This window comes from Vidua chalybeata, chromosome 1 (assembly GCF_026979565.1).
Source record: "Vidua chalybeata isolate OUT-0048 chromosome 1, bVidCha1 merged haplotype, whole genome shotgun sequence".
Classification (NCBI taxonomy): Eukaryota; Metazoa; Chordata; class Aves; order Passeriformes; family Viduidae; genus Vidua; species Vidua chalybeata.
The window spans coordinates 105,385,915-105,411,895 of record NC_071530.1 but is presented as its reverse complement, the minus strand read 5'-3'; the positions used below and the strand labels follow the sequence as shown (position 1 = coordinate 105,411,895).

Genomic DNA, 25,981 nt, shown 5'->3' with positions numbered 1-25,981 from the left:
CATGGGCAGGCAGTAGATGCCCACGCAGGGCCTGGCTGTCTCTGAGAGTGGGAGGCAGAACCCCCTGGATCTGTGAGCAGTGGCAGGTCATGGCACCACTCTCCTTCCCTGCCCTTGCTACACTACGTCCCATTTTACCTGTTTGCATTTGCAAGATTACACACACTGTGCTGGGCTAAAAATGTGCAGATAATGCTCTACTTTCTTTAAGAATATGAAGTCTTTTAAACATTTTGGAGGTTGACATGAAAGAAGAGTCCCCACCCAAGAGTCTTAAATGCCATACCCATTTTCTATGGGATTTTCCTAAAGGGCTGTGTTGGGATCCATTTAAGAGCAGTGAGTTGTGTTTATAGCCCTGTATATCCCTTCTAGTCAGGCACACAATGGCAGCAGACCGGGGAGCACCCCCTTCACCCTGCCTGCCTCCTGTCTGCTCTGTTCCATGCTTGGAGGTGAAGGTGGTGAACACCCACCGATTTTGGGGCAGGATTAACCTGAAAACCTGCCAGGGATTTTGGAGGCTCGCTGTGCTGACACGAGGTGAGCGGCAGCAGTCCATGCCCTGCTGACTCAGCTGGCTGGGCTCGCTCAGGCTGGTTGGTGGGCGAGATTGGGTTACATGGCAGAAATCATAACAAAGGCAGGAAACAGATCCGTACTCCCTGGGTTTAACTCCCTCTCTGGGGACCCTGCTGGTTTCCAGACTGCAGATGGTTTTAACCCTGTCCTGAAACGTGTCTGTGTGGCATGCTCTGCTCTGTTGAAGTCAAGCCTGGTACACAAGATAAAAGCAGCAGTGGAATGGCCCCAACAGGCACCAGTCAGAGAGGTCCAAAGGGATTTAAATTGCTTTTTATGAATGGGCACAGAAATATGAACCCTGCTGAGCAGTGGTCAAATCAGAGTAACCAGAGTGCAACGACGGAGTCCCTTGGCAGAGTTTTGGGATGGTCCCCTCCCTGCTGTCCCCTGCCAGCTCTGTGTGGCTTTGCCTCCCCACAGCCGCAGATCATCTCTGTCATCTTGAGCCTGGCTCTCCTGTTCTTGCTCTCAGCACTGCACTTCCAGCACGGGACAGGAGGAAAATCCCATCTGACTTCATGCAACTTTAGTAATTCCAGTACCAAAAAAATAGTTGTGCCCTCAACTGCTTAGTTTTGGTGGCTGAGTTGATGCAATGTGTCCATTGGAAAGAGGATGTCTTTCATAAAACCAGTTAACTCTGCAGGACTGTATTTTATTTTAAAAGGCTCAAAGAAAATGATATGAACAAATTACTGATTCTCTCAAGTACTGATTTGATTTCAGGTGGTGCTTTTTCACTTTGAGGCAGGATGCTTAGGAACAAGTCCTACCTGTGATGTGAAGCGTTGCTCAGAGTGGAGGAGCAGGGGAACAAGCCTTGAAATCTCCAAACTGAAGATGTTTGGGGGAAAAGAAGACATTTCTCATGAGATCATAATGACCACAGCACTACCTCTGGCTCCCTCTGGGAACTTGGATGTTCTGGAAACAGCAATCTTGAAAGGTGAAACATGGTCACCTGGAGGCTATGAATCCTTTTCATATACAAATCTGATAGCAAAAGGACAAAGTGACTACCAAAAAACCCTTGCCAGGAATTTGCCTGAATGAAGGTTGTAGGACTAGAGTGGTATCATGGCTTCCCTCCATCAGGACTTCAAAGGGAGTAACAGTCCCATAACACATCGTCCTGCAAAGCTCCCATAACTGGTTGAATAAGGAAGAGTTTCTTAGTTTAGTTTCCCCTGTGTTAAAAACTTATGAAAACAATTTAAAAAAAAAATACATAGGGGTTGAGTATTATGAAAACCCAAACAAACCTCAAAACACACCCACCCTGGAAATGTCTCCCATTCACAGCTTCACCAAGTATTTTCTTTTAACTCACCACAAGACTTCCCAGAAGAACAAATGAAAAGACATTAGACATTATTTATTTTTCTTTTAAAAATATTGTTTTAGAAACCTCCCAGAAGGGAGAAAAATAAAGTAAATTATTATAGTGCCACATCAGCACAATCATCAAGCTCAAAATGAAGAAGGCTACAGTGATCTAAGTATTCCTTTGACGTAAAATGCTTTTTAATGTCACAGTCAGCTGTTCTGCTTCCTTTTACAAAGACACTTCCACTTAAGGTCTTCTAAGTCACCTTGAATACCCACTGGACATATACAAATTCTTGCTAGCTCTTTCACTTATTTGGTGGGTTTGTTTTCGTAATCTGGTTTCATGCATGGGAAAGTTCATTCTTTGTAGTAAATGAAAGGCTTTCATAAGGGGTCTTCTTTCCATTGGAGACATGATTAGAGGCCAATTGCTATTCAAACCAGCTGTAATAAAAAGGGCTTGTTGTGAAGAACACAGCCCTATTTCTTTTATTAAAGCACAGAACTACTCACAGTAACCTTTTGCAAGACAACTGAGAATAAAAACAGCTTCACCATGTTGTATTTCACAAAGCAGCTTGCCAAGAACACGAATTTCTCAGGAGTCAGAGCTGCAGCAGAGGAGCAGATGTGGCTATTGCTGCAGAGGTGGGCCCCAGCCAGCACCCTCCCGTCCTGTGGGTCAGCATGCACAGTGGTCACATGCTGGGCAAAGGGGTCCAAACTCATGCTGTGTCTCATCTGCTCCTGGCCCAGAGTCAAGGTCTGCTGAAGCAAGAGGCAGCTGTGAAGTTTACGGGGTTTATGGGCTGTCGATCACCCTCTGACAAGGGCAGGCATTTCCTGCAGCTACCAAATTTCCCTCCTACATCCTCTTGATAAGCTCAGTACTGAAATGAGCTTTCTACCTTCTGCTGGACTACTCCAGACCTAACTGATATGGGCATGGGGAATAATGGACAGACTTGCAGCTAAACATGAAAGGACAAGAGCCACCTCTGCCTTGCTTCTATTACCTCTTAAAAAGCAAAAGCAGACCATGGCACCACAAGCCAGCATCTCCACAGAGCCCACAGTTTTCTGAACCACGATGAACTTGAGCAGTTAACACCACAAAAAGCACTGAGATCTTTCACAGATGTGGCTTCACGTGCTGCTTTGCACCTTGCAGAAAGGATGGTTCTGATCTGAGACCAGCAGGGATGGTCTCAGAGGGTTGAATGACAGGTCTCTGAAAAATGATCTTTACCTTGGTTCTCTTTGATGAGGCAAGAAAAAGACAATGAAGACATGTTTACTCTTCTTCTTCCTCCTGCAGTATTTCAGCTGATTCAGACCCTCACACATACCAAAATCATTACTTTGAGCCCCCCAAGTTTTCTCCTAATTTTAGCTAACCTTGATTAACTATTTAAACCCACATCAGTATTAAAATTGTCAGTATTCTGGAAAGTTTTTTCAGCTCCTATGTAATGAGCAGAAGAACATGATGTTGGTTTATTTGCCTCCCCTTAAAACCAAGCTATGCTGCTGCTTTTCTGCAAGGCACCTAGAGTAAAGAAATTTTGTAAAAAACTGAGATCTGCACATGGTTATTTTTATAAATTTGTGAAAGAGGTTAAACATCCAGTATCATTAAACAAGAAGAAACATGTTTTCTTAAAGAGACAATTACTTTGTTTGAGGCAGCCAGAAGACTTATGGCTGGGGGCCTTGGAATACAGTGAGCACAAGAACCACCTCTCAGATTTTTTGCTTTCCAGACCTAGGAAACAATGTTTGGAGCACAAATTTCCAGATGGAACCTACATGCAATCTAGTCCTATAGGTCTGTTTCTGAAGTTGTGCTGTTAGGTAGTCCTACACACGGAGCCAAATCCAGTTTGGAGGTATTCACACAAAGCACACAGGTTTAAATATAAACATCTGTGCACGCAAGAAGGGACATGTGGTAACTTCTGGGGAGAAGTGAGTTTAGCTGTGCAAAGATGCTGTGCTGAAACCTGGACAGTGTGTGTTTGGATTAATCTGGCTTCAGACTGTGCAGTCTTAATTAAAGACAAGATCTCTCCCACTCCAAACTTGAGACTTACACGTCAGATTTAAATGAAATCACCAGTTATGTGAGGCATTATACACCAGATTTCCACCTGAAGCAGTTAACTTCCAGAAACAAATGAAGAAGGAAGAAAAGTATCTTTTGGCTCTATGTATTATTATTTCTTGTAACCAGACTGTCCTCTATCATATGATAAAGCAGAAATATATGCAGAAATAAAGCAGAAAGGAATCTTTCAGTCAATGGTTGTCACTACATACACAGATGGTCCAAAATCATACTTTTACCCACTAACAAAACACAAAGAGAAGGTTTTTTTTTCTGCCATTGAGCACTACAAAATGTAGGGTATATTGATCATAACAAGCCTGGCAAGTAAAAGCTTCCATGTCCATTCCTGGACTAATTAAAAATATAAAATTTGGTAGAATTTTCCACCTTCCCTGACTGAGACCTTGAAAAACAAGCTCATAGACACATGTTATGTAATGCAAATCAATAAGCATTTTCCAAATATTTAAAATTTCAGGTTTTGAAAAATATGCAGCGAAGCCCTGTTAAGCAGACCCTCATGACCCCAGATATCCTTAAAGGAAAACAATTCTGCCCTGCTTCTTTGTGACATTATGAAACAGCTGCCAGAGAAATAAAGTCCTGCTATGCTGGGCCTGAATGTCTGCACACAACTTTAAATACAAAATCTCCTTACAAGCCTCAGTTGGGCTGAAGTGAAGTGGATCCCTGGGTCTCACACTCCACCTACTACAGAAAGTTCAGCTGCTTCTATTGAGTCACAAGCTGAATCACAAAAACACATTCACATCTTATTTATTTAAGGCATCAATCTCTCTCTCTGGCTGAGTGGGTGGATTTTCCAGATGCATTCCTGACCGAGCTGAAAAGTGTCTGCAGGACACAAACCTCTCCCCACACCCACTGCACAACTCTTGTCCATGCTGGCTCTGGGCACTGAGCAAGACTCCTGCCCACTCATGCCTCTCTCCCAACCTCTCTCCACTTTCCAGAGTCTCAGCCCACTCACTTAACCCAGGCTGGAACAGGACAAATGGAAATTTCTTGGCTCTTGGCTGCTTCATCTAAGGTTTGCCCATATACAGAAGGCTAATTGAGACCGGCTAAAGTTTTAATCCAAGCTTTATTTTGGCTAATCTTCTGTAGTGCAGCACAGTGGAGTTTGAATTGGTTTTGACTTAGCAAAATGGCATACTGTTTCCTTGTTAGTGTTTGCAACAGGACAAATCATCCTAAAATACTTACCCCATTCTTCATTTGTGCTATCCCTTACACGGTTCTCTCTTACAGCTTCTTTAGGCTTTCCCCAGCTTTTATAGAAGACATATTATAGAAATATGGAGTTGACAATATTATCTATGTAGTAACTCAAAATGATCAGGATGGTGATGCTCTTGCTCAGCATGGAAGTCCTTTCCTGCAGCACTGGCTTCTCCTTGCTATAGCTATTTTAAAGACAGGTGTCTTTAAAGAGGTAGTTGCCACAGATCCCTAAAAGTAGCTGATATGACTCCTACCCTAAGTCCTATATTTAGATTTCATATGGAAGCCAATCTTCAGACAGAAAATTTTCTCTCTGAAAATTATCAAGAAATTTGTCAAGTACAACAACGTGATGTAGTTGCATTTAGAGCGTTACCTTGCCAGGACACTGGCCAGGCTCAGGGCTGCTGAGTGTGATGGTAGAGGACAGCAGAGATTTAGGTCTGGGTCTAGGTCCAGGTCCCACATTCAGGTCTGGGTGAAGCTGGTTAAGTTTCACACCTTCCCTGCAGTGGCTCCCCAGGAGCATGGAAAACCAGGCACCAACCAAACACAGAGCTACAGGTTGAGGAAATTCCTAAGAAATAAAAAGAATCCAGGATATCAAAGTAAGCAGCGCATGACAGGTATGTGTTTAATTTGTGTGTGTTGTTAGGTTCATCCAAAAAAATAGCCTCAAGGGAATACAGCGCCCCCTTTCTCATGGAAAGACCCGTGTCCCTGTGTTGCTTTCAGATAAAATCAGTATGAAGAAGGTACAGAAAAGCTAAAGATCAACTGCAGACATTTGAGCACTTGAAAGCACAATGTTCAGCTGGCTGTAGTAGCAGCTGGCTACAAATGCAGATTTGTATTTGGAATAAAGTCTAAGAGGAGCTCAAGAGTAATGCTGGTGCATTCTACAATCCCACAGCAGTGCTGGGAGAGTCCACTAATGTGTATTTTCCATTATTTTTTCCTTCCATCTCATTATGGCTTCATATCTGAAGTTTTCATGTCTGCCACAGTTTTCCTGTGTTACTCCTTTGCACGGAAACATAATGGTCCCAAGCACTGAAAACACAGGGCACAGTTTCCTTCCAAGACAGCAATTTCACAGGTAATTTTGCTACGAAGTTGAACAGCCCAGAACGCAGCCTAGGTGTTCTGGCAGCAAGCTGATGTTACCAAACATCACTATTTGTCCAGCTAGTTTACAGGAAAATAAAAACAAAATCCCCAGGTGTCACTTACAGTGTAGCCAATGTTTTTCATTCCTCTCGTAAATACAACGTGCTGTTCAGCCCACACACCTATTTTATAGCTCTAATGAAAAAGACAGAGCAAAATTCACACATCATGGTGACCACACTGCCTTTCAATTCACCCCTGTAAAAGACAGAGATTGATCAACCAGGTATTGCTCCAAGCATGCGAATTCAATATATGAAGAAGCATGTCAAGAATTTTAATTGTACTAAATAGGAAAAACCCGTAACTAAGAGAAAATAGATTGCCTACATAACAACACACAGCTGGAATGACTTTAGTCCCCAAAGCATTGCTAAGAGGCCTCTTTATGGGCTGGGATTAGAAGTGCCTTTAGCCAGGCACAGCAGGACAGGTTGGAGAGGGGCAGCCTCAAACCCACAGACTCGAATGTCTCAGCTCTTTCAGCTCCTAAGTTAGCACAGGGCACACAGACCTGGTAACTTTTTGGATCTTGCTATTACTGCCTGACACTGATGGATTTCTCAGGGTCCACCAACTATTCTCTATCTTTATGAAGACAGGTGGTTTCAAATTTGTTGTTTGGATATCCCATCTATCACATGTGCCATTACATTGCAAAAGGCAGAAGGTACTGACAGAGGAGGGACACACACTGGTGGCACGGGGGCACCTTGACAGCTCCTGAGCACATTCCTCTGCAATGGCAATACTGCATACATGTCAGCATTCTTTATTTATTGAGACTTCAATTCCCTGCCAACTGCTCCAGTATTGGGAGTATCTACTGGAAAAGAAAGACAAAGAAACCATACATAGGTGGTCCCTCCCCGTGCAGCCCCTGACACTGGGATTGAAGCCCCAACACAAACCCAGGACCCCTGAGGGTGCTGGATTCTCTCAGCTGCTCAGGGCTCACCCTAGGAGAGGGCAGGCTCGACCCCTTTCCACCTTACTGGCCATGGCAATTAAAAGGGTCATTTCAAATGAAATTTCTTGGCCTAAAATGAACAGCCACACGGGCACCACCATTCAGTGGGGATTTCATACCCCAGGACACAGGCAGGCAAAATCCTCATCTGTCAAATATGGCCAGATCAGTGAACTGGAAGCAACAGTGCCTGACTTTCCTCTGGCTTTGTGAGTGTGAGTGACCCTGTGACTTTTTATTAAGCCATATGATTACACACTGCAGGAATACAAGTGAAAGAATGCCCAGGGAGGTATGTGGTTGTGGCACCTGAAATCCCTCACTGGTCATTTACAAACCATAAAGAAAAGTTGACAAATTCCTAAAGCTTAGAATTTATTTTTTTTTTCACAGGGAATTAAGGTTTATGTGGATATAGCACACCACCAGGCTGATGTTAGACATTGTTTTGGTGCTTGTTATTAGAGATATGAACAATGGTCTGGATTTATTCAGAGACAAGGACTAAAATTATTCCATCTGTGCAGTATTAATGAATAAATGCTATTCCTGAACTATCACAAAATTCTGAGCCATGAATTTTGATCTTGTTTGAATAGTTATTTATAGGCACAAACTCCCCTGTATTTTTAAAAATCCTTTTCAAAAAAAGCTTTGTATCTTAAAGTTTCATTTTTGCTGCAACCCATTCACAATGCTTTTATCAGTTGTACACTCCTGAAACTCCCTAGCTATATTTTATCAAAGGTGAAGAAATAATATATAACTTCTTACTGTACAAAATACCATAAAAAGTGCACAGCAAGAAAACAGTTGGATCTTCTTCAGCTGTTCCCAAGCCACTCATCAGGGAAAAAAAAAACCTATTTTACAAATATGTTTTTAAACCAGTTTTTTTTCCCCTCACCTCTTTTTAGCATAGCAGATTTCATTACTGCATAGCAAGATGATTCATCCATTCCTGGTCCACAAATTCCTAGACTTTATTCTTACACCTGGAATTATGCTTAGGAGCCAGATTGTTGTAATTGCACAGAAGTATCCTAACCAGTCATATCTTATATACCCTACAGAAGACACCTAGAGAAGTACCTGCCTTCCTTGAAGGGGCCCCCTGGTAACCTTTATCCCTCCTTCCCTGGCAGCTCCTGACCTAAGGGGTGTGGGGAAGGCTCAGTGCCTTGGTGTGCACTGGACCTCCCTGGGGACATGAGAGACTGTCCCCTACTGACAGCTCACCAGGGCAGGGGGAGGTGATGGTGAGAAGTATCCTGACTCACTATCTAGAGCATGGAGGTGGCCAGGATGGGTGTTTCTGTGGAGAACAGGCTCACAGTCTGTAATTCTGGCTGTGTTTGCCAGGGGCAAAGGGTAATTATCTTGCACAAGCTGTTTAGTCTTCCACTTATCTATAGTGTACTAGTGCTATCTTCTGATTCCTTGGGAAGCTTCTCTTCGTCAGCAGGGCTTTCAGCTCATTTATTTGAAGTCTGCTTTCTAAAACACTACAAGTATGCTTCACAACAGGTCAAAGACCATCTTCTCTGCTTTCAGCAATTCCATATTGTACCATAGCTTTGAATTATGCAATCAGTAATTTAATAGGAAATTTCTACTTAAAAGACTCTATTTATTAAAGTGGACATATTAAGTTCTTAAACATTAACATAAGGAAAAAAATGCACAATGAATTCCACATCTATTACCTCAGAATGCCATGAGTTAGGAAGATCCTTGGAGTCCATTTGATCCCTTCAATTCCCTTGCCTGTAGAGATGCCTGGAGCCCGAATCTCAGAGGAAAGAGTAAAACCCTGCCAGAAAAAGATCTCATCCTTCTGTCTACCATCTAGAAATTAGTCTTAGCTCTCATGCTTGAGACTTAGCATCCCCAAAGTGTATCATATTTTGAAAGGAAGTTTTGCCCTTTCCTCAATCATTCTTTCCCAAAGTGAGTTGTGCATGAGGTGGTACAAACCAGTGACATTGATTGATGAAAGAGTTAATATTATTGGTGGCAATCTGGTAGAGGAAAACCAGTAGAGAGGCTTAGCTTGCCATCTGGAGCAGACAACTTTAAAACAGCCAGAGAAATGGGATTGAAGATGAAGTAACTGGAATAAGAAACACGCTTCCTCACTTTTTCAGTGCAGCAATCTGGAGGCATTGCAGCTGAGCAACTCCTGGCAGCATCCCTGCACATCTGTAGCATTCATTGAAAAGAAGTAAACAGCATCAGTGAGCTGGAAAGACTGTTTTCCTTACTGACCCCCTGCAGCAAATCTGTCCCAAGCTCAAAGGAGAAAAAATCTGATGTGTATTTTCCTGGGGGTTGTCTGCATCTATATTCATTATTCTTTAATATCTTAGTGTGTTATGCTTAGTGTGTTTGGCTTACTAGGACCAGTTAATGTTCTATTGACTAAAAAATACAGTAGCTTGACAAATTCTCAGAAATTAACTTATTTGAGAAGGAAGGACAGAATGATTCAGAAAAAGGGGAAGTGGTGCGAGACAGTGCGTATTCAGTCCTCTTTCCAAAAACTTCTTCCCCAAAATGAGAATTGCTGGAGAATGCCTCTCTCCTTCCTTCCTTCTGCTGATCTCTTCCTCCCTTGAACCAAACTACAGGCTCCGACAACAAGACAGCTAATAATAAACTCCTCACCTGAACTCTAGGAAAGCAGCTTGGTCAAGGCTTTGCCTGCCAAATGCTGACCAACACATGTTCCCAGCTGCCAGCAGTGACTGACTGCTAGCCACGTTTTTTAAACCACTTATACTTTAGCCTTCTGCCCCTCAGAGCACATTTTGCTCCAAACGAGACCTCCCAATTCCAAAGGATGGAGTCAAAGGTACTTGACTCAGGTATCATGTCCATGAGCATACAGAGACTTCTCCAATCACATATGAACACAACTGCTCTTGCACTATGACTCCTGAAACAAACCCCCCCCTGCTGTTTTTATCCCTGCCCACACCAACAGGCTGTACAGGAACAGCGCTGGCATTTCTACAGTGCCAGCCAGCAGACAGATAGCACTTCTTTCAAAATTACCTTTTATCAAGGTTTGTGGAATAAAATTTGGTTCTTGCCTTGGGATTCCCCCTTACTGCCTTCTTTTACCAGGAAGGACACAGGGCCAAGAGGGAACACCGTGACAGCAGGCATAACATTTCCTACTGGTCAGGCAGGAGCTCAGCTGCATTTTGGCCCCAAGAGCAACTTCTGGTGCTTCACTTGAAATGCTGACCCAGCTCTCCACTGAGTTTGGAGTCTTTAAAAGTCATCACCTTTCTGTCTGGAGGAGCCCACTGCCAAGTGAGGAAGCAGCCAGCACTGCTGAAGGCATGAGGCTCCCTCTCTCTCCAGAGGCTGCCTGGAAATGCAGCAGAGACTGTAGAGGTGGGAACTCAATGAGTCAGGTTCTCTGAAGAAGGGGAAATAAACCCTTTAAGGGACACAAAAGCATGAGCACCTAGAGTCAAACAGCATGTGTGCTGGTGCAGGGGTGTGTGGAAACCAGGCCAGCCTAGCTCCTCCCTGAGCTGCCCCATGATGCTGGGAAAGGTGATGAGGGTATGGGAGGAAGTTTGGGCTCCAAAACAGTACGCACAAAGGTGGCTCCTTGGATTGGGACCCTACTGAATTACACAGCTCTCCCCAGTGTCAATGCTATTGGCTTCATGATCCCCTTCCCCATTTAGTCAAGGCCCTGCAGATATTTGGAATACCTTCCTGACTGCAGCAATGTTGCTTCCCGGAGGCATAAGGCAGTTACGGTTGGTTCCTAAGGGTGGAACTACCCTGACTCCTCCTCTTGTGGTGAAATCTCCTCCTACCACTTCCAGGCTGCAAGTCCTCGCCTACCTCCATGCTGCCCCAGCAAGCACAACAGCACAAGCATTTCTTGAAATGGTCTGTATTTATAAGGGGAGAAATAACTCACCCCTTATTTGTATTCTCACCCCTTTTTTATATTTCTCCCCTTATTTGTATAAGGGGAGAAATAACTCACCTTGGTAGCATCACAATACCCAGGAGAAAGAAAGAAATGACTGCAAGTTAGTAGGCAAAGCTCCCATCACGTCACAGCAGTGCACTTACTATTGGAACAGTCAGGATAATGGAGCACCCACTCCTCACTAAAATCTTGTCCACTGCAAGGGAGTGCTGAGCAGGGATAGACAGGTAGAGGATAACACCAAAGGAGCCTATTTTTATAGCTGTTAATGAATACCAATATTTTTTACTTATTTGGAGGTGACAGAACCTCTTAAGTTCTTAAGATGTTTTGCTTTTTTGCTATTCCAGGGCTTAATCCAGAACAACAACGACAACAACAACAAAGGAAACTAAGAAAAGGAAAACAACAAACAAAAAAATGAAAAAAAAAAAAGTGTGCAGCCTTATGGAGGACTTTCCAAGCCACAGATGCTGGCTCTGTGGTTGGCTGATCTATCCAAAATAAAGCTGAACAGCAGGGAGCAGTGGAGTAGTTCAGGGGGTAGAAAAGGTCATGCGAATGTGATTCCCACCTCCCAAACTCCACATCTCCTTATGCTGCCTCCCCCTGCTCCTTTTGGGATGGAAGGAATTTTTTACTTATTTTTCATTTTTATTTTCAGCTTGCCTTTCCTATCCACTTGCCAGCTGGGGTCATTGAAAGTGACTCTTGCTGCAGCTACTTTTCCAGAACAGAAAAAATGAGAACTATTATTCTGATGGCTTATAGGTGAAAAGGCACCAGCAGCTTTGATGATGAGCCCCTTTGGCTGCACCAAGACAGAGCTGGCACTATGGGAGCTCAGAGGCCACCAGGTCACCTTCCCTTTGCCACAGGGACAGGCATTCTCCTTCCCTGGGTGAAACTGTTGACTGCAAAGACTGAAATGTTTCCCCATCAGAAAAAGATCACAAGAGCCTTGAGAACAGGGGCCTTGAAGGCTGCTTAACCCCTGTGCACAGATACGTGGTACTACCCTCCTCACATGAGAAGGCCATTTTGGGTGAACAAACATAAAAAAAAAAGGAAAGTAGAAAAAGGAAAGAAAGTGAGTGACCTCATTTTAATAATTTTTGACATCAGAAAGCATTAATTCCCTTTTCCTTTGAGAGGCGTGCACTATGAGCCTATGTCATGGCTCAGCTGCCAGTACAACTTCTGCAGGTCTACAGGAGATGCCATGAAACCACTCTGGGGAAAACCTACAAACTCTGCTGCACATCAGTCTGTGGGCTGAAGCAATGCCCACCTGGCCAGAGGACATGTAAGAGGCATGGCCCCTTTTTTTTCACAGCCAGCACATTCATTTCTGTTCAGGTGTGGGCTTCAATTTCCCAAAGAAAGAACTATTCCAGAAGTCTTATGTTTGCCAGGAAAAGAAACCAAGTCTAAACATCACACCTTCCTCTGGGAGGACGTTGGATGTGGATGATGGGACCATACCTGTATGTTTTGATGCTGCCGGCAAAAAAGTTTTTCACAGCAAGTTTTTTATTTATCCTAAACACTGTGCAAAAGCAAGCTGAAAGGCTGCTGCCACTTACCAAACCTCTTGTAGCCGAAGGACTGCACCTCCTCCTCCTCTGCAAAGTCGTCTGAAGAAAGAAAGACACAGCAGCAGATTATTACTACTACCACTGGAAAAAATGAGAAGAAGTTTTTACAGCTGCATGTTCAAATAATGCAAGTTTGCTTGATTTGTTACGCATTCTACTGCTCTTCTCCTCTGCTGCTCCTATCCCACCTCTGTCTCCAAGTGCAGAAGGCAGTTCAGAGCCTTTCCCCAATGAGAATCCCCAGCAGAACTCCAGATTACAAACTGTGCAGATTTATCACCTAGCAGCCATCCTCAGGCCTGCTTGGCCAGCTAAGTGCGGACCAGAGCAGATATGTCCCTCATCACCATGACAGCCACAATTGTCACCAGTGTGCCACTTGATCGAGCTTGCCTGGGCCACAGGAGTCAGAGGGGATGGTTGTCCATCTGGCCACCACCTCCATGCACACTAGCTTGACCTGAAAATGTCAGATCCAATAAAACATGGGAAACAGGACTGATAAACTCAGATAAGAAAAATAAAAACTGAATGGTGAAGATCGTGAAAAGTCTAGATGGGAATGGCTGAGGTCACTTGGTTTGTTCAGCCTGGAGAAGAGGAGACTGAGGGGACACCTCACAACAGTCTACAACTTCCTCGTGAGGGAAAGTGGAAGGGCAAACACTGATGATAGGACCCGAGGGAGGGGAAGTTGTGGGGAGGTTTAGGTTGGCTGTTAGGAGAGTATCAGGCTCCCCAGGGAAGTGGCCACAGCACCAGCCTGCCTGAGTTCAAGAAGTTTTAGGACAATGCGCTCATATACGTGGTGTGATTCTTGGGGCTGGCCTGTGTGGGGACAGGAGTTGGATTTGATGATCCTTGAGGGTGCCTTCCAACTCAGGATATTCTATCACTCAATGATTCCATCATGCCTTTTGTTCTCATCTTTACAGTATGCAAGCAGGAATATGCTAATAATCACAAGGTTATTTTGTCAGAAGCTGAATTTCTCTCCATTTCCTTCCGTCAGCGAAGAAAAAGGCTGGCATCAGCAAAAAAAAATACACCCATGACTTTTTTTAAAAAAAGAATATGTTTGTGTTCATGTGTTCATCCTCCTTCCACCAAGACAACCCTTTGTTCTGCTGAGTCAGGAAAGGCAAAAGCTCTGCCTCGTCACCAGCACCAGCCTCTGCATCCACTGCTGGGAGGGCAGGACAGCCCAGACTGTTCTTCTCCCACTTCTGGATTTCCCAGAGGGAACAATTAATGACTGGTGGAGGAAAAGCAAGCTCAAAGCAGATAAACACGTGTGATGGAGTGAGAAGTCTGTGTTTAGTTAGATCTTTTTTGCTCACAGACTTACTGCACATGATTGGGCTGCTCTGCATCATGAAACTGGGCTAACTGGTGCCACAGCTAACTTGGGACAGCACAGAGCCTTGGAGGAATGAATTCAAAGGCAAAGATACAGTCTGCATCCAGGCTCAACAAAGCCTAAATGGTTTGCGTGCATGTCTCCAGCAGCAAATCTGACTTGTTTTTCCTTCTGACCTGTGAAATACCACAGACAGAAGTCTCTGAAGGAGACTTTGCCTGAAGCAGCAGCAGAGTCCATGAAATGCATAATTTTGCGGAACATCACCCTTTATTCAGACAGAACAATTGATTAAACAGCTAAAAACATATTCTTCACCAGGTAAGACATTTTGCTTACTGCCAGCAGCACTCCTGTCCATATCTTTAGCTAGACCCCCAATTCAGATGTGCACTTAAGAAGTGGAAGAGCCAGCGGATGATCCTTAGGCAAAACAAACACATCCTGGTTTTGAAGAGGGAAAGAAACCTTTAAAAAACCAAGCCAAACAAACCCTCACAATTGTCCCAAATGTTATCTGAAGACAAGGCCCCCAAACTAAACATGACAAATACTAATAAACCATAAACAGTCAACAACCAACTTCTTATCCCAGCAGTGAGCTACTCAGGAAAGATCTTCCCCTCTTGCACAAAAGATAAAATGCTGCACAAAATAAGATAACAGCTCCAGAGACCTTCACTTCCTGCCCTCTCCTTCTATCAGGCTGCAACACAATCGCCTCCTTTGTTTCTCAGGAGTGTAATCTGGCTTATCCAACCTGGATCTGATGTAATACAGCTTTAAATCCTGCAGCTTCATCCCACACCACATCTCCAAGACCTTCCTCCCAGGCTGACAGATCCTTCCCTAGTTTTCTTGTTTTTCATGCTTACACCAACAACATTGGCTTTTACAACTTTAATCACATTTTTGTTTCTTTGGCCATTTCAGTATATGCAACATGTTTATATATATACATATTATGTGTGTCTATACACACATATATTTATATGCTTTACAGTATTTGCAATGCTGCATGTTATTCTTTCTAGGGATGGGTTTTTTCCTTAAGCTTTGAGTACATTATAATTATTCATTCACCTCCTAATTTTGAAGAGCACTTCTGATATTTGAAACAAAGAAGTGGAGATGGGCAAGGACAGTTATGTCAAGTGGTGACTCGTCTCCCTGATCAGTAAAATCTCAAACATCATCTCTGTGAGTTATCTTGCAAGGGGCAGTCAATGTAATTTTAGGGGAAATCTATAAAAATTATTTAACAGACAAAGCTCAGTGTTCTTTCAGTCACATCTGCAACTTGGCTGAAATCATGTGCAAATATAGTACTTTAAAATATTAACTGTAATGTATCAAGTTTAAGGAAAAAAAAAGATGGAGGAAATTAATAAAGTAAGCTTAGACTAAACATTCAGAAATTACAGCACTTTGGAAAAAGAGACTAAGATGGGTTGAAAGTCCTACCACAGAAGAAGTCTATGTTTGAAATATTAAAAATTAAGTTAACAAACAAGCCTATAAGTTTAAGTCCCAAGGCAAAGCCCTGCACCCAACCTGCTCCTCCCATGTCTGTTGGGCAGTATTGTCCTCAGTGGAGGCAGCAGAAACTTGATCCTCAGCTCCCTGTTCCCAGTGCTGGAAATACTAAAATTTTGCCACAAGTTCTACAAAAATCTCAAAGCTTCCTAATATCTTCAAATCAGCAAAATACAGGAGAACCCAAGTTTTCATTTAAAAGGTAACAGCTTTTCTAGTGAAAACTAAGAAAATGTGATCTGTTATGAATTACAGAGGTTAAGAAAATATACACCAAGTAAGAAGGCAAATACTATGAACACCTCCAGTATGTTTTAATGACTTATGCTTTTAAAGGCAATATCAGAAATCATTGTGGCAGAAATTAATGAGCTTTGAGCACCAGTGACTGATCTTAGAAATGGAAATTCTGCGTTTTCACATCAGCGGTGCCCACACTTGAGTGAGGCTGCAACTGGTGTAGGAGGGGTTTGTTGGACATTGTGAAAGCGTTAAGTTAGAAATATTTTTCTTTAGTTTAAATCCAGTCCTCAGTTACAAAGAGGACTGGAATGAACACCGCATCTCTGTTACATACACATGCATTAATATACAGGCAAGGCTTATTTTCATAGGTGAAAAATATGAAGACTCCTCCTTGAAGCAGACAATCAAGCAGAATTTGTTGTTATGTCCTGCTCACAAGAATTAACACTTTAGTACAGGAAAGACCAGCCCTAACTCAACTGAGTTAAGACACTTAACTGTGCTCTCAGCTGTGAACCAAAATCCAGAATAAGAAAGATAAAGAAACTTGAAAAGCTGGTCTCTTATTCCACTGACTTGTACAGAACTCTGGCAGCAGGAAGGTCCATAATAAAGATGAATTTTGGGCAGAACAGAAACATATGTGAGCAACCAGTTATATTTAACAATGCCAGGGAAGGGCCACCAGAGATCTCCTGTTTTATTGGATTTACAAGAGCCTCCTTGGATGCTAGTACAGATTGTCATGGGGAGACTACAGCAAACTGCTACAAATCACTGTCTCACTGTGGCTGAACAGCAATACATCCAATATTTTAAGGAGTCAGTGCAAAGTAAGAGTTCTGGTCCAAAAAGTAAAAAAAAAAAAAAAAAAAAAAACAAACCTTTGAGATATTTTGGCAATATCCATTGAGTACCAATGCCAAATTCCACTTGCCCTCCAGTTATAAGGTATTACTGCAACACCTCTAGTAAATACAGTTGTAGAGTTAAATAAGTTACAGTACAATGCTTCAAGGGAGTGGGAATTATGAAAAGGCAGTTCAGCTGGGGATTAGCGCAGCGAACAGAGGGAATTCATTTAATCTAAAACAAATTAGACTCTCATTTGATTAATTTGCTAGTGGCAAACCAAATCTGTGGAGTAGAACTGTTTCATTTCTTGTTCTTAAATCTTAAATAAATTAATCATGGATCACTTATGAGTCATGCTGAGGTCAAGTAAGAGCTGGCCTGGAGCCAATATGGATGTTAAATCTGCCCCTGAGACAATACAGGGCATAAAACCACAGCACCAGATCTGAGGAGCCTTTGGTGCAAGGTGTTTTTAGGGAAGTTGTTTCCATTTTAGCCCCTTCCTTTCATGGGTGTCATTGTTGGCATATGGAAGGTGTTAAAGAAAGCTGCTAATGTAAGTGTCCAGCTGTCTCCTTTTAACAATACACCTTGCTCAGCCATTTAAACCTAATTAACTAATGAGGCAAACAAGATCCCAGAACCATTAGAGATGCTGGGTCATATGGTGGCTGCAGACACGTGGTATCCAATAATTTCGAGAGCACTTGTGTGCTGCAAACATGGATACAAAGTCCTTGTTTAAGGACCTCGTCTAAAGTCTTAAATAAAGAAAAAAACCCAATATTCTACATTGCATTTCAAAATCTGGGAAAGTCTATTCCAGGAGAGAATGAGGCATCTGGGTTGAAAATTGTCATGCCAAGTTTCAGCTCAGATTTTAGAAGTTCCTTTATAACCCCCTGAAAACTCAAATTACAGTACATTAGAACTTACCCCTAACTACCAGGCTGGGAACTCAGACTGTAAGATTAATTTGTAGCAAAAATGACATCCAGTGCAAGAGTTTCCTCTAAAATAAACCTTTCTTTCAAAGGGCTTTAATGGTTAGAGCCCTGCCTTTCCTATTGACTTAATGGGAACTACAGAGCTATATCTCAGTGCAACTCTGTAAAAATCATTCTGATATTATCAAGGAGAGATTTTTACTTGTACCATTTTGAAATAAGCTGTGCCCATTAGTTGAAAATCACAATATTCCACTCTTTAAACCATGAATAAGCATGGATGAAGAACTCAGAACTCAGAACAAGTGCATCTCCTTCATGAGAGACTGCTTGCAGTGTCAAAAAGCTGCTTATGTCTGCTCTCTCCATCTCAGCACTTTCACTGAAAGGCAAAACTCATCCACTTGTGAGGTTTCTGTAATATTAACAACTGTTCAGGCAGACAAGAACAGCGACACCAATATCTTTCTCATATCACATTTCAAAAGCTTTTTGAGCTGCCACCAGATTTATATGCATTTCTGCTCACTATTAACTGGGTCTACATTCAAACTGCTGACCTAGAGGTGAAATGGAGCTAGCAGAAGCACAGCAAGCAGCTGTGGCCTTCAGATGTTGATGACTTCATCAGTCTAATTGGTTTCCATTGGTTTTCATAGCTTTTATTCTGGACAGTCTCCTGCTTGTGCTAATGGGCTGCTCATTCCCAGCTCTCTTCACAGATGCTTTATTTCACTTGTCCTCTTGTTCTGCCTTTCTCCACTACTTTTTCCTTATAGGCCCTTTTCATTGTCAAGTCTCTCTCTCTGCCTCTATTTTGATAAGCCCTCCCTCACAAAATCATAGCCCACACTTAAAGCACTTCCTGATTGACAGGATCCCAAGCTGACATGTCACACAAACAGTCACTGTTGTTGTGTGTGTTGTGCCCATATTATCCAACACTTTCTTTGTCTAGCTTGTCATGCAGCAAACTCCTTTGGACAAGGATTACACAGATTCTGCACTTGCAGAGTACCTGGTCTTTAAGGCAGCCATGGCAGATGTTCAGCTGGGGCAGTCCTGGAAGAGAGACCACCTCCCTGCATCTCAAAGCATCCTTTAGGATGTTGTTTGAGCTTGGATTCTGGCAGCAAAACTGAGGCTTTTCCTCAGCTCTGTCCAACCAAGACTGCTGATCTGGGAATTTATCTGCTTATCTTAGTGACTGAAAGAGACAATATCCTAGATGAGAGATCCTCCCTTGGTACTATCCTATGACTTGGATGGTGTCTCCCATCACTGAACACATGCATAAAACAAACAAAAGCAATAATCGTGACAAATGGGTGCACTTTAATATCTTGGTCTTCATCTATTCCGCTACTGCTGTGCCCAAAAAATGTGAGCACTTGCATTAGGAACACACACAAAAAGACAGAAGATTGTGACATTTAGAGGTATAACAACAATCACTCTAGTTTTGCTTTATAGGCACAAATGAAGACAGTAAATAGGGGGTTTTGAACAAAACTTGTTAGCCCATAAGTGCCACATTACCATACCGGGGTCAGGAGCAGCTGCATGGTGTGGAGGATCAACCTTAGAAGTTAAAAGTTTAAATCATATCGTATTTCAGAATAATGATTTAAGAGCAAACAGATATGTTCTCATTAGTGCACTGAAAAATTGTGCCTCCCTGTCAGTATGCCAGAGGAGGCAATTAATAGTGGTATTAAAATGGCATACACATTCCTAACAACACGTGTCTCTATTACATCCCATTACTCATTCACTTTGTTCCCCAGTGATGTCCCAGTCTGCACCTCAAATTTATGCACCAAAAGGGATTGCAGCTTTAGGTGGAAACTCCAAAGACAATTCATCTTAAGTTGCTCCCTCACTCGCACAGACCACACTTCACATTATGAAGAGGATCGGGTTCACTTTCCATGCCTTGTAAAAAGTGTCTTTATTTTGCTTTCCAAGGGGGAGGGCTGGAAGGAGAGATTCTCTGTTCTGACATACAGAACCTCAGGATAAGGAAGGTTTTGTTAAGCTGAAGATAACTGGGTATGCATCCTTGTACAGTACTGAGCTGCTTTCATCCTTGATATTTGTCCCAGCTCTCTTTATTTTACTCTGTTTTATCTCTGCAAGGCCTGATCAGCTCTCTGCAAGATTACCTTTCCCTCCTTATCCTAGCAGGCAGAAGTGTCTGAACCTCTGGGCACAACAGTCTTTCAGTGTGGATCTAAGTAAACTGTTTAGTGGTTGTGACAAAAAAAGGGCTCTGTTCAGCCCTCAGCTGTAGCAAAATCAGTCTAAAATGAATCTATGTTATCCAAAGTAGGAGAAAAAGGAGTCACAGGAGATTTTAAACAATTCCCTTCTTCATAGGGATGTTTGTCCATGCTATTCTTAGTCCTGGGTGGCTGGGAAAAGTAGAATTGAAGCAATAACAATTACAAGTTCTTACTGAAAACGCTCCTGTCATAAATCGCTTACATGCTAATTCTGCTCAATATCCTTTGCTGTTGTATAGTAATATTTCTATCTGTGCAATAACAGATTTCTCTTATAATTTCATAGTTCTGTTTTCCTCTGTATTAATAAGAACATGGTTTGACACACACTTGCATCTTTCTCATCCATATGTTTAAAATCCTCTGTGCTACCACTCAATTCAGGACACACACTGACTGTATAGTAGCGTTGCTCAGGATTTGTTCTGTGTTTTATCACACATTTATTATAACTGCTCGTGCCTTTGAACTTCTGCTGTAGGGTCCTGTGACATGTCCAACACACACCACTCAGACCTCCTGCATATGTTTCATGTTTATGTCACTATATTCATATAAGCTCTGATATAAATGGACTAAGGAAAGGTTACTGGATCACTCCACTTCTAATCCTTGCTTTTCAGATGCTTTCTGGCTTCTGCAAAATGCTCTGGACTGGATATTTTAAAAAATTCTTGGTTTGAAGTTTCTGTCCAGGAAAGACTTATTTGCAGATGACCGTTCATTTGATTTTGTGCATACAAAGAAGAGAAAGAGAGAGAGAGAGAGAGGAGAGAGAGAGAGTCTTTTCTGCAGTGTTACAAAATTATAACTTTTATTCCTTTATTATTTAAAATTAGCAGTGGCATCAAAACTGAGAGAAAAACAAAACCTGTCAAGAAGGTAACCATCATATAAATAGATTATTTAAGATTTTTCAAGGTAGTCAAGAAAGAACAAGTGAACTTGCATATGCAGTCAGCTTTTGCTATTGTAGGCATTATTTGCAAATTACATCCAAGCTCTAAGTCCCACAGAAGTGACAATTTTAGCTATGCTGATATGGCTTATACGTTAATTAATTGTCTGATAAAGAGTTCACTGTGTCAGGCAAACTTGGGGTAGACTGCACTGGCATATCCTGTGAGAGCTCGGTGTACTCTTATCTCCTGCGCACTGTGCACGGAGCGCACTGAGCTGCCTTTGAGGTAAAGGGGTCCAAGGCAGGCGTTCGGGCCAGGCTGATCCCGAGGCACTGAGGGCTTCCCTGCTCCAGTGGAACACAGCCAAGGACACACCTGTTTCTCCCCCGTGCATCCTTTTGTATCAAATGAGAGGAATGGCACAAGACAGAATATCATTCCAGCTCTCAAGCACACCTCAGCACTCAAGCACAGGATCCCAGATTTGTCCTGCAGCACCATTGCTATACAAGTGGTACATAGCAAGGTGCTTGTGATGGCAGAGAGGGAGGAGGAGGAGGAATGAAAAGAAGCAACTAAGCTACTTTAAGCATCATTAATTAAGAGCTTCTCTGTCATCCTGGAGCAACAGTCCCAAATGACCACCTTGACTTTGTCATTGCCAGATTTTGGGCATTAGTATTAAGTGGTTATCCAAACAGTATCCATATTTCAGAGGAAAATACTTATCACCAGCACTGCCAGTAGTGATTACAGATAGAGTTTAAAGTAGCAATTACAAAATATATTGCAGCTATATGGGAAGAAGTTTTCAGTTTTATCAATGCTTGTCCCTGTCTTAAATTAGGGCCAGTGTTTTCAAACATGTGGTGGTGTTTGACTATGAGGAAGCTGTTTTCATTTGTTTCCCAGGCAACGAGTGCTCCTTCATACCCAATAAATAACTAAAACTTAGAAGTATCATTTGATAAAGATAAATCTGACCATAAAGCAGACAAATCCCTATATAAATCACATGAATTATTGCTAAAAATATGACAAAGTTTGTGAGCTCAGTGTTGTTTGCTGGAAATAAAACTGCCAGCATATTGAACATAAACTTCAATTTGTTTTACTGATTTAAAACATAACACATTACAAATACCAGCAATGGAAAATATAATTTATTCCTTACAGATATTTAGTGATGTAATTATTTAGATATTCCTCCATTCTCTAGAGAGGGTAGATACAGAGACAGCTGCAATCAACAGATCTTTTTGTTTTTATTGAGAAAAATGTGTAACTATACAAAGTTCTACAGTCCTACAATTATCACTACCATCAAGTTTAAAGAGAACACATGAAAAGCCAAGTCCATATTCAGAAAAGGAAATCATCTAGTCAAAATTTGGTGTGATTTCTCTAACACCGGCAGAAGTACTTTATGCGATGATTTGTCGCTTTTCTTTTGCTATTAGCACAGTCATTCAAATGTTCTTCTTTGCATGTTTTATTACTGATTTCTGTAACTCTCTGGGGGAAAGAAATAAGATGGTTGTGATCACTCTTAGGGAAGCCAAATGGTAAGGACTAGCACTCCCTCTTGATGGAGTGTGGGGCACCAGCGAGTGCTCTCAGGAACAGGAATTACATCTTCCCTTTGAACACCACTACTCTGCTCTGCAAAGAACGGTGGAAGCAGAATGCAAGTTGCATTATATGTTATTCCCATCCCTGGTCCTTTGCATCCCACCTTTCCCCAAAACCCCAAAGAATGAAGTGTAAGGCTTTCAGTGGTAACAGGCACAGGTTTGTTCTACCTACTACCAGATCCACATTGTTTTGGTTTGTTCCTGCCCTTACACTTATGCTGATAATGACAAACCAATGACAAAAATTTTGGCATGAATAGCCTATAAATAAAGAACATAGTAAATACATTATTTGTCATATGTTGCATGGACCTGGAGAAGCACCATGCCACAGTGTCAGAAGTAACTTAAATAGTGTGTGTGTGGGCTTGCAAAATAAATGCCCCCCAAAAGTTTTTCCTCCCTTCAGGCAGCTACTCTGGCAAGTGAATAAATGATCACGTCATTTGGTGTCCTAGACTCTGGAAAGTGAGTGTAACTATCATGATGTTTACTGGCCTCTGGCATCTGGAATAAAACTCTGCAGTCCAAGAACAGGCACAGTGGTGCCCAAAAGCACTTTTCATATATGTATGTCTTTTCTTTAAGCTTATTTTTGCCTCTGAAGAAAAACTGAATTCAACTCTCACAATGTCCGGACTAACTCCCAAACTTTCCATAATGTCCTTTGATGTTTTCATTGTAAGTATTCCCCAGTGTGTAAAGCCTCTGCCTTTTGCTGTATGGCTATCAATTTTCATAAACAGAAGGCTTTCTTGCACCCCCCATACATCTTTACTAGGTTACAGAGTAGCAATTTGGCAATCTGCTTCTTTATTTCATTTTAAAGTATGTGATACCTCTCAGTCACAGCTATGTAGGACAGGGTCAAATGTTCCACCCATTTAAAACAAAAGGAGGAGGAAGGGAGGAAAGGAGAGAAAAAGGAAAAGAAACAAAGTTTCAGTTTGAACAGATACAAAGCAAAGACCAAAAATTTTCCAGTCGGTGGATGCAGAGGAGAAATACACCAAATGCATTTCACAAGCCAGTTAAGCTTCTACTGGCACCTAATCACTGCCAGATGTTTAGAAGCAACACCAAGAACATCGCAAAACACTGGCAAAAAATAAACAAATCAACCGGGGAGAAACGCAACTCTTCTTCTCGGGGCACCGGCGAGGGGGAAGATAAAAGTTGGGTGCCGAGAGAAGCCGTGCTGCGGGGAGAGCACACACACATGCCGGGACACACTCACACGGGGACAGCCCACTCCAGGACCGGGACTGACCGACACACTCCGAGCCGCGGTGGCGGCGCAGACCCCGCATCCCGGGGTCGCGGTGAGACCCCCGCTCTGCCTCTCCCGGCATCGGCTGCCCGTGCCCTGCCCGCAGCGGCGTGCCCTGCCTGCCACCTGCCCGCACCGTGTCCCGCCAGCACCCTGCTGGCTTCGGCTCATCCCGCGGGCACCCTCTCCAAGACCGCCCTGCCCGCGATGTCCCCTTGCTGAAGGCTGTCCACGCTCCCGCCGCCCGCGCCGTGCCCGCACAGCGTTCCCGCACAGTGTTCCCGCACGCCGCCGATCGCGCCCTGCCCGCGGTGCCCGGTGCACGTGTGCGGGCAGCGGAGCGGGATCCAGTCCCTACCTTTCATCTTGGCGCCGGGGCGGCTCACATAGGACGGACGGGGCGCGGCGGGGCTGCCGCCGGGAGCGGCGGGCGGCGGAGCGCTCCCTGCCTACTGCCGGGCCATGCCCCCGCCGCGGGCCCTGCTGCGCAGCCCCGGCCGCTGCCGCTCGCCCTCGCTCCTCGGCCGCCGGCGGCACCCAGCTCTCGCCGCCAGCCCCGCGGAGCCCGGCCCGGCCCCGCGGAGCCGCGGCTCGGCCCCGCCTCCCTCCCTCCGCCCCGGGGAAGGGGCCGCGGCCGGGGCCGGGAGGCGGGGGCGGGCTCGGGGTCCCGCCGGCGGCTGGGGCTGGGGGTGTCGCGCCCCGTGGGGGTCACACCCCGTCCCGCCGTGTCCTGCGGGACTGCGGGTTTCCCGGGTTGCGGAGCCGTGGGCAGCAGGGGCTGTCCGTGGGGAGCAGCCCGGGACGGGAGCTACAGGGCACCCGTCAGTGACCGCGGGAGCTCAAGCGGGATATGCTGTTCCCGGCAGGAGAACGGTCCTGACTCTGCGCTCCCCACGCCCGTGCAGGCACCCGGGGGATTCCTCGTGAGTGTGATCTCTCCAGGCTCCCCACGCCCGTGCAGGCACCCGGGGGATTCCTCGTGAGTGTGATCTCTCCAGGCTCCCCACAGCAGCGTGCCTCACACGGGGCAGGACGATGGAGGGATCCCGGAGCGGGGCTGCATAGCTATCTCCTGGGAAGAGGCTGCAGGATGTGCGAAATTCACCCTGGTGCTGAACGAAGGGCCACGAGTAGTCCTGTTGGATTCAATGGGACTGCGTGCACTACAGGCACTGGAGAGTGTGCGCAAATATTTGTGGGATTAGGGATACACAGGCCAGTCATCTTTTATTTTTCTAGTTCTGGATGATGCCAGGAATAAGGGACCGTTTCCAGGCTTCTGTTTTCATGAAAGGCATGGTTTGTTTTTCTGCAAAGCTACCAGTTTTTAGGCAATTGAAGACAGTGATAAATGTTTATGATCCAGGTTTGAGTGTTAACACCAGTGCCGATGAGGCAGGGCAGGTGCAATGTGCCCCAGTTCATTCTGGGGATGAACTAAGTAGTGGAGGCACCAGAGAGTCCCTCCTGATGCAGTGAGAAGATGCACACAATTTTGCCTTTGCAGTTAGAGGTACCACAGCCTGTTGAATGTAGGGATGCCCAAAGAAATTATTATACTACATGGCCTTTTCAGAGGGTCAATAGCTCCATTAGGGACCACAGTGTACCAGAAAGGTCATGGCTCAGGGTCACAGCATTAATTTAACACCAGGTCAAAAAGCATTGGAAACCTATAAAGTATGATCTCATATCAGCAAGGAATGGAGGATTAAATCCACCAAAAGTAGTCATTCTAGAGCAAAAATGAAAGAACAGATTCAGAAATCTGAATTCCTTCAGTTGGTCTGATTACTTGAGCTGACATTAGCTTGAGCATGTTTCACTGACTTGGAGGCAGTACCTTTAGTTTGGGACTGATGAAAATATTGGAATACCAGCTGCAGTAGCCATTTGCTGCTTTAAAGCAGGGCTCAGATATCAAAGAGACTTGACTCAGCTTTTAGTTTACACTCTAGCAGTTGACTGGAATATC

The 25,981-nt window shown here is 43.8% G+C and overlaps 1 protein-coding gene across 1 annotated transcript in view; it reads right to left on the bottom strand.

Moving 5' to 3' along the window:
• COLEC12 (collectin subfamily member 12) overlaps window positions 1–24,511 on the bottom strand; it is a 94,479-nt gene extending 69,968 nt beyond the window's left edge. The window contains exons 1-2 of the mRNA XM_053961556.1: window positions 24,365–24,511; window positions 12,960–13,010 (exon numbers count right to left, since the gene is read on the bottom strand). Of these exons, the coding sequence (XP_053817531.1) occupies window positions 12,960–13,010; window positions 24,365–24,371 (58 nt within the window). The 5' untranslated portion in view covers window positions 24,372–24,511. The remainder of the gene's footprint in view (window positions 1–12,959; window positions 13,011–24,364) is intronic.
• Between the last annotated feature and the right edge of the window lie 1,470 nt (window positions 24,512–25,981).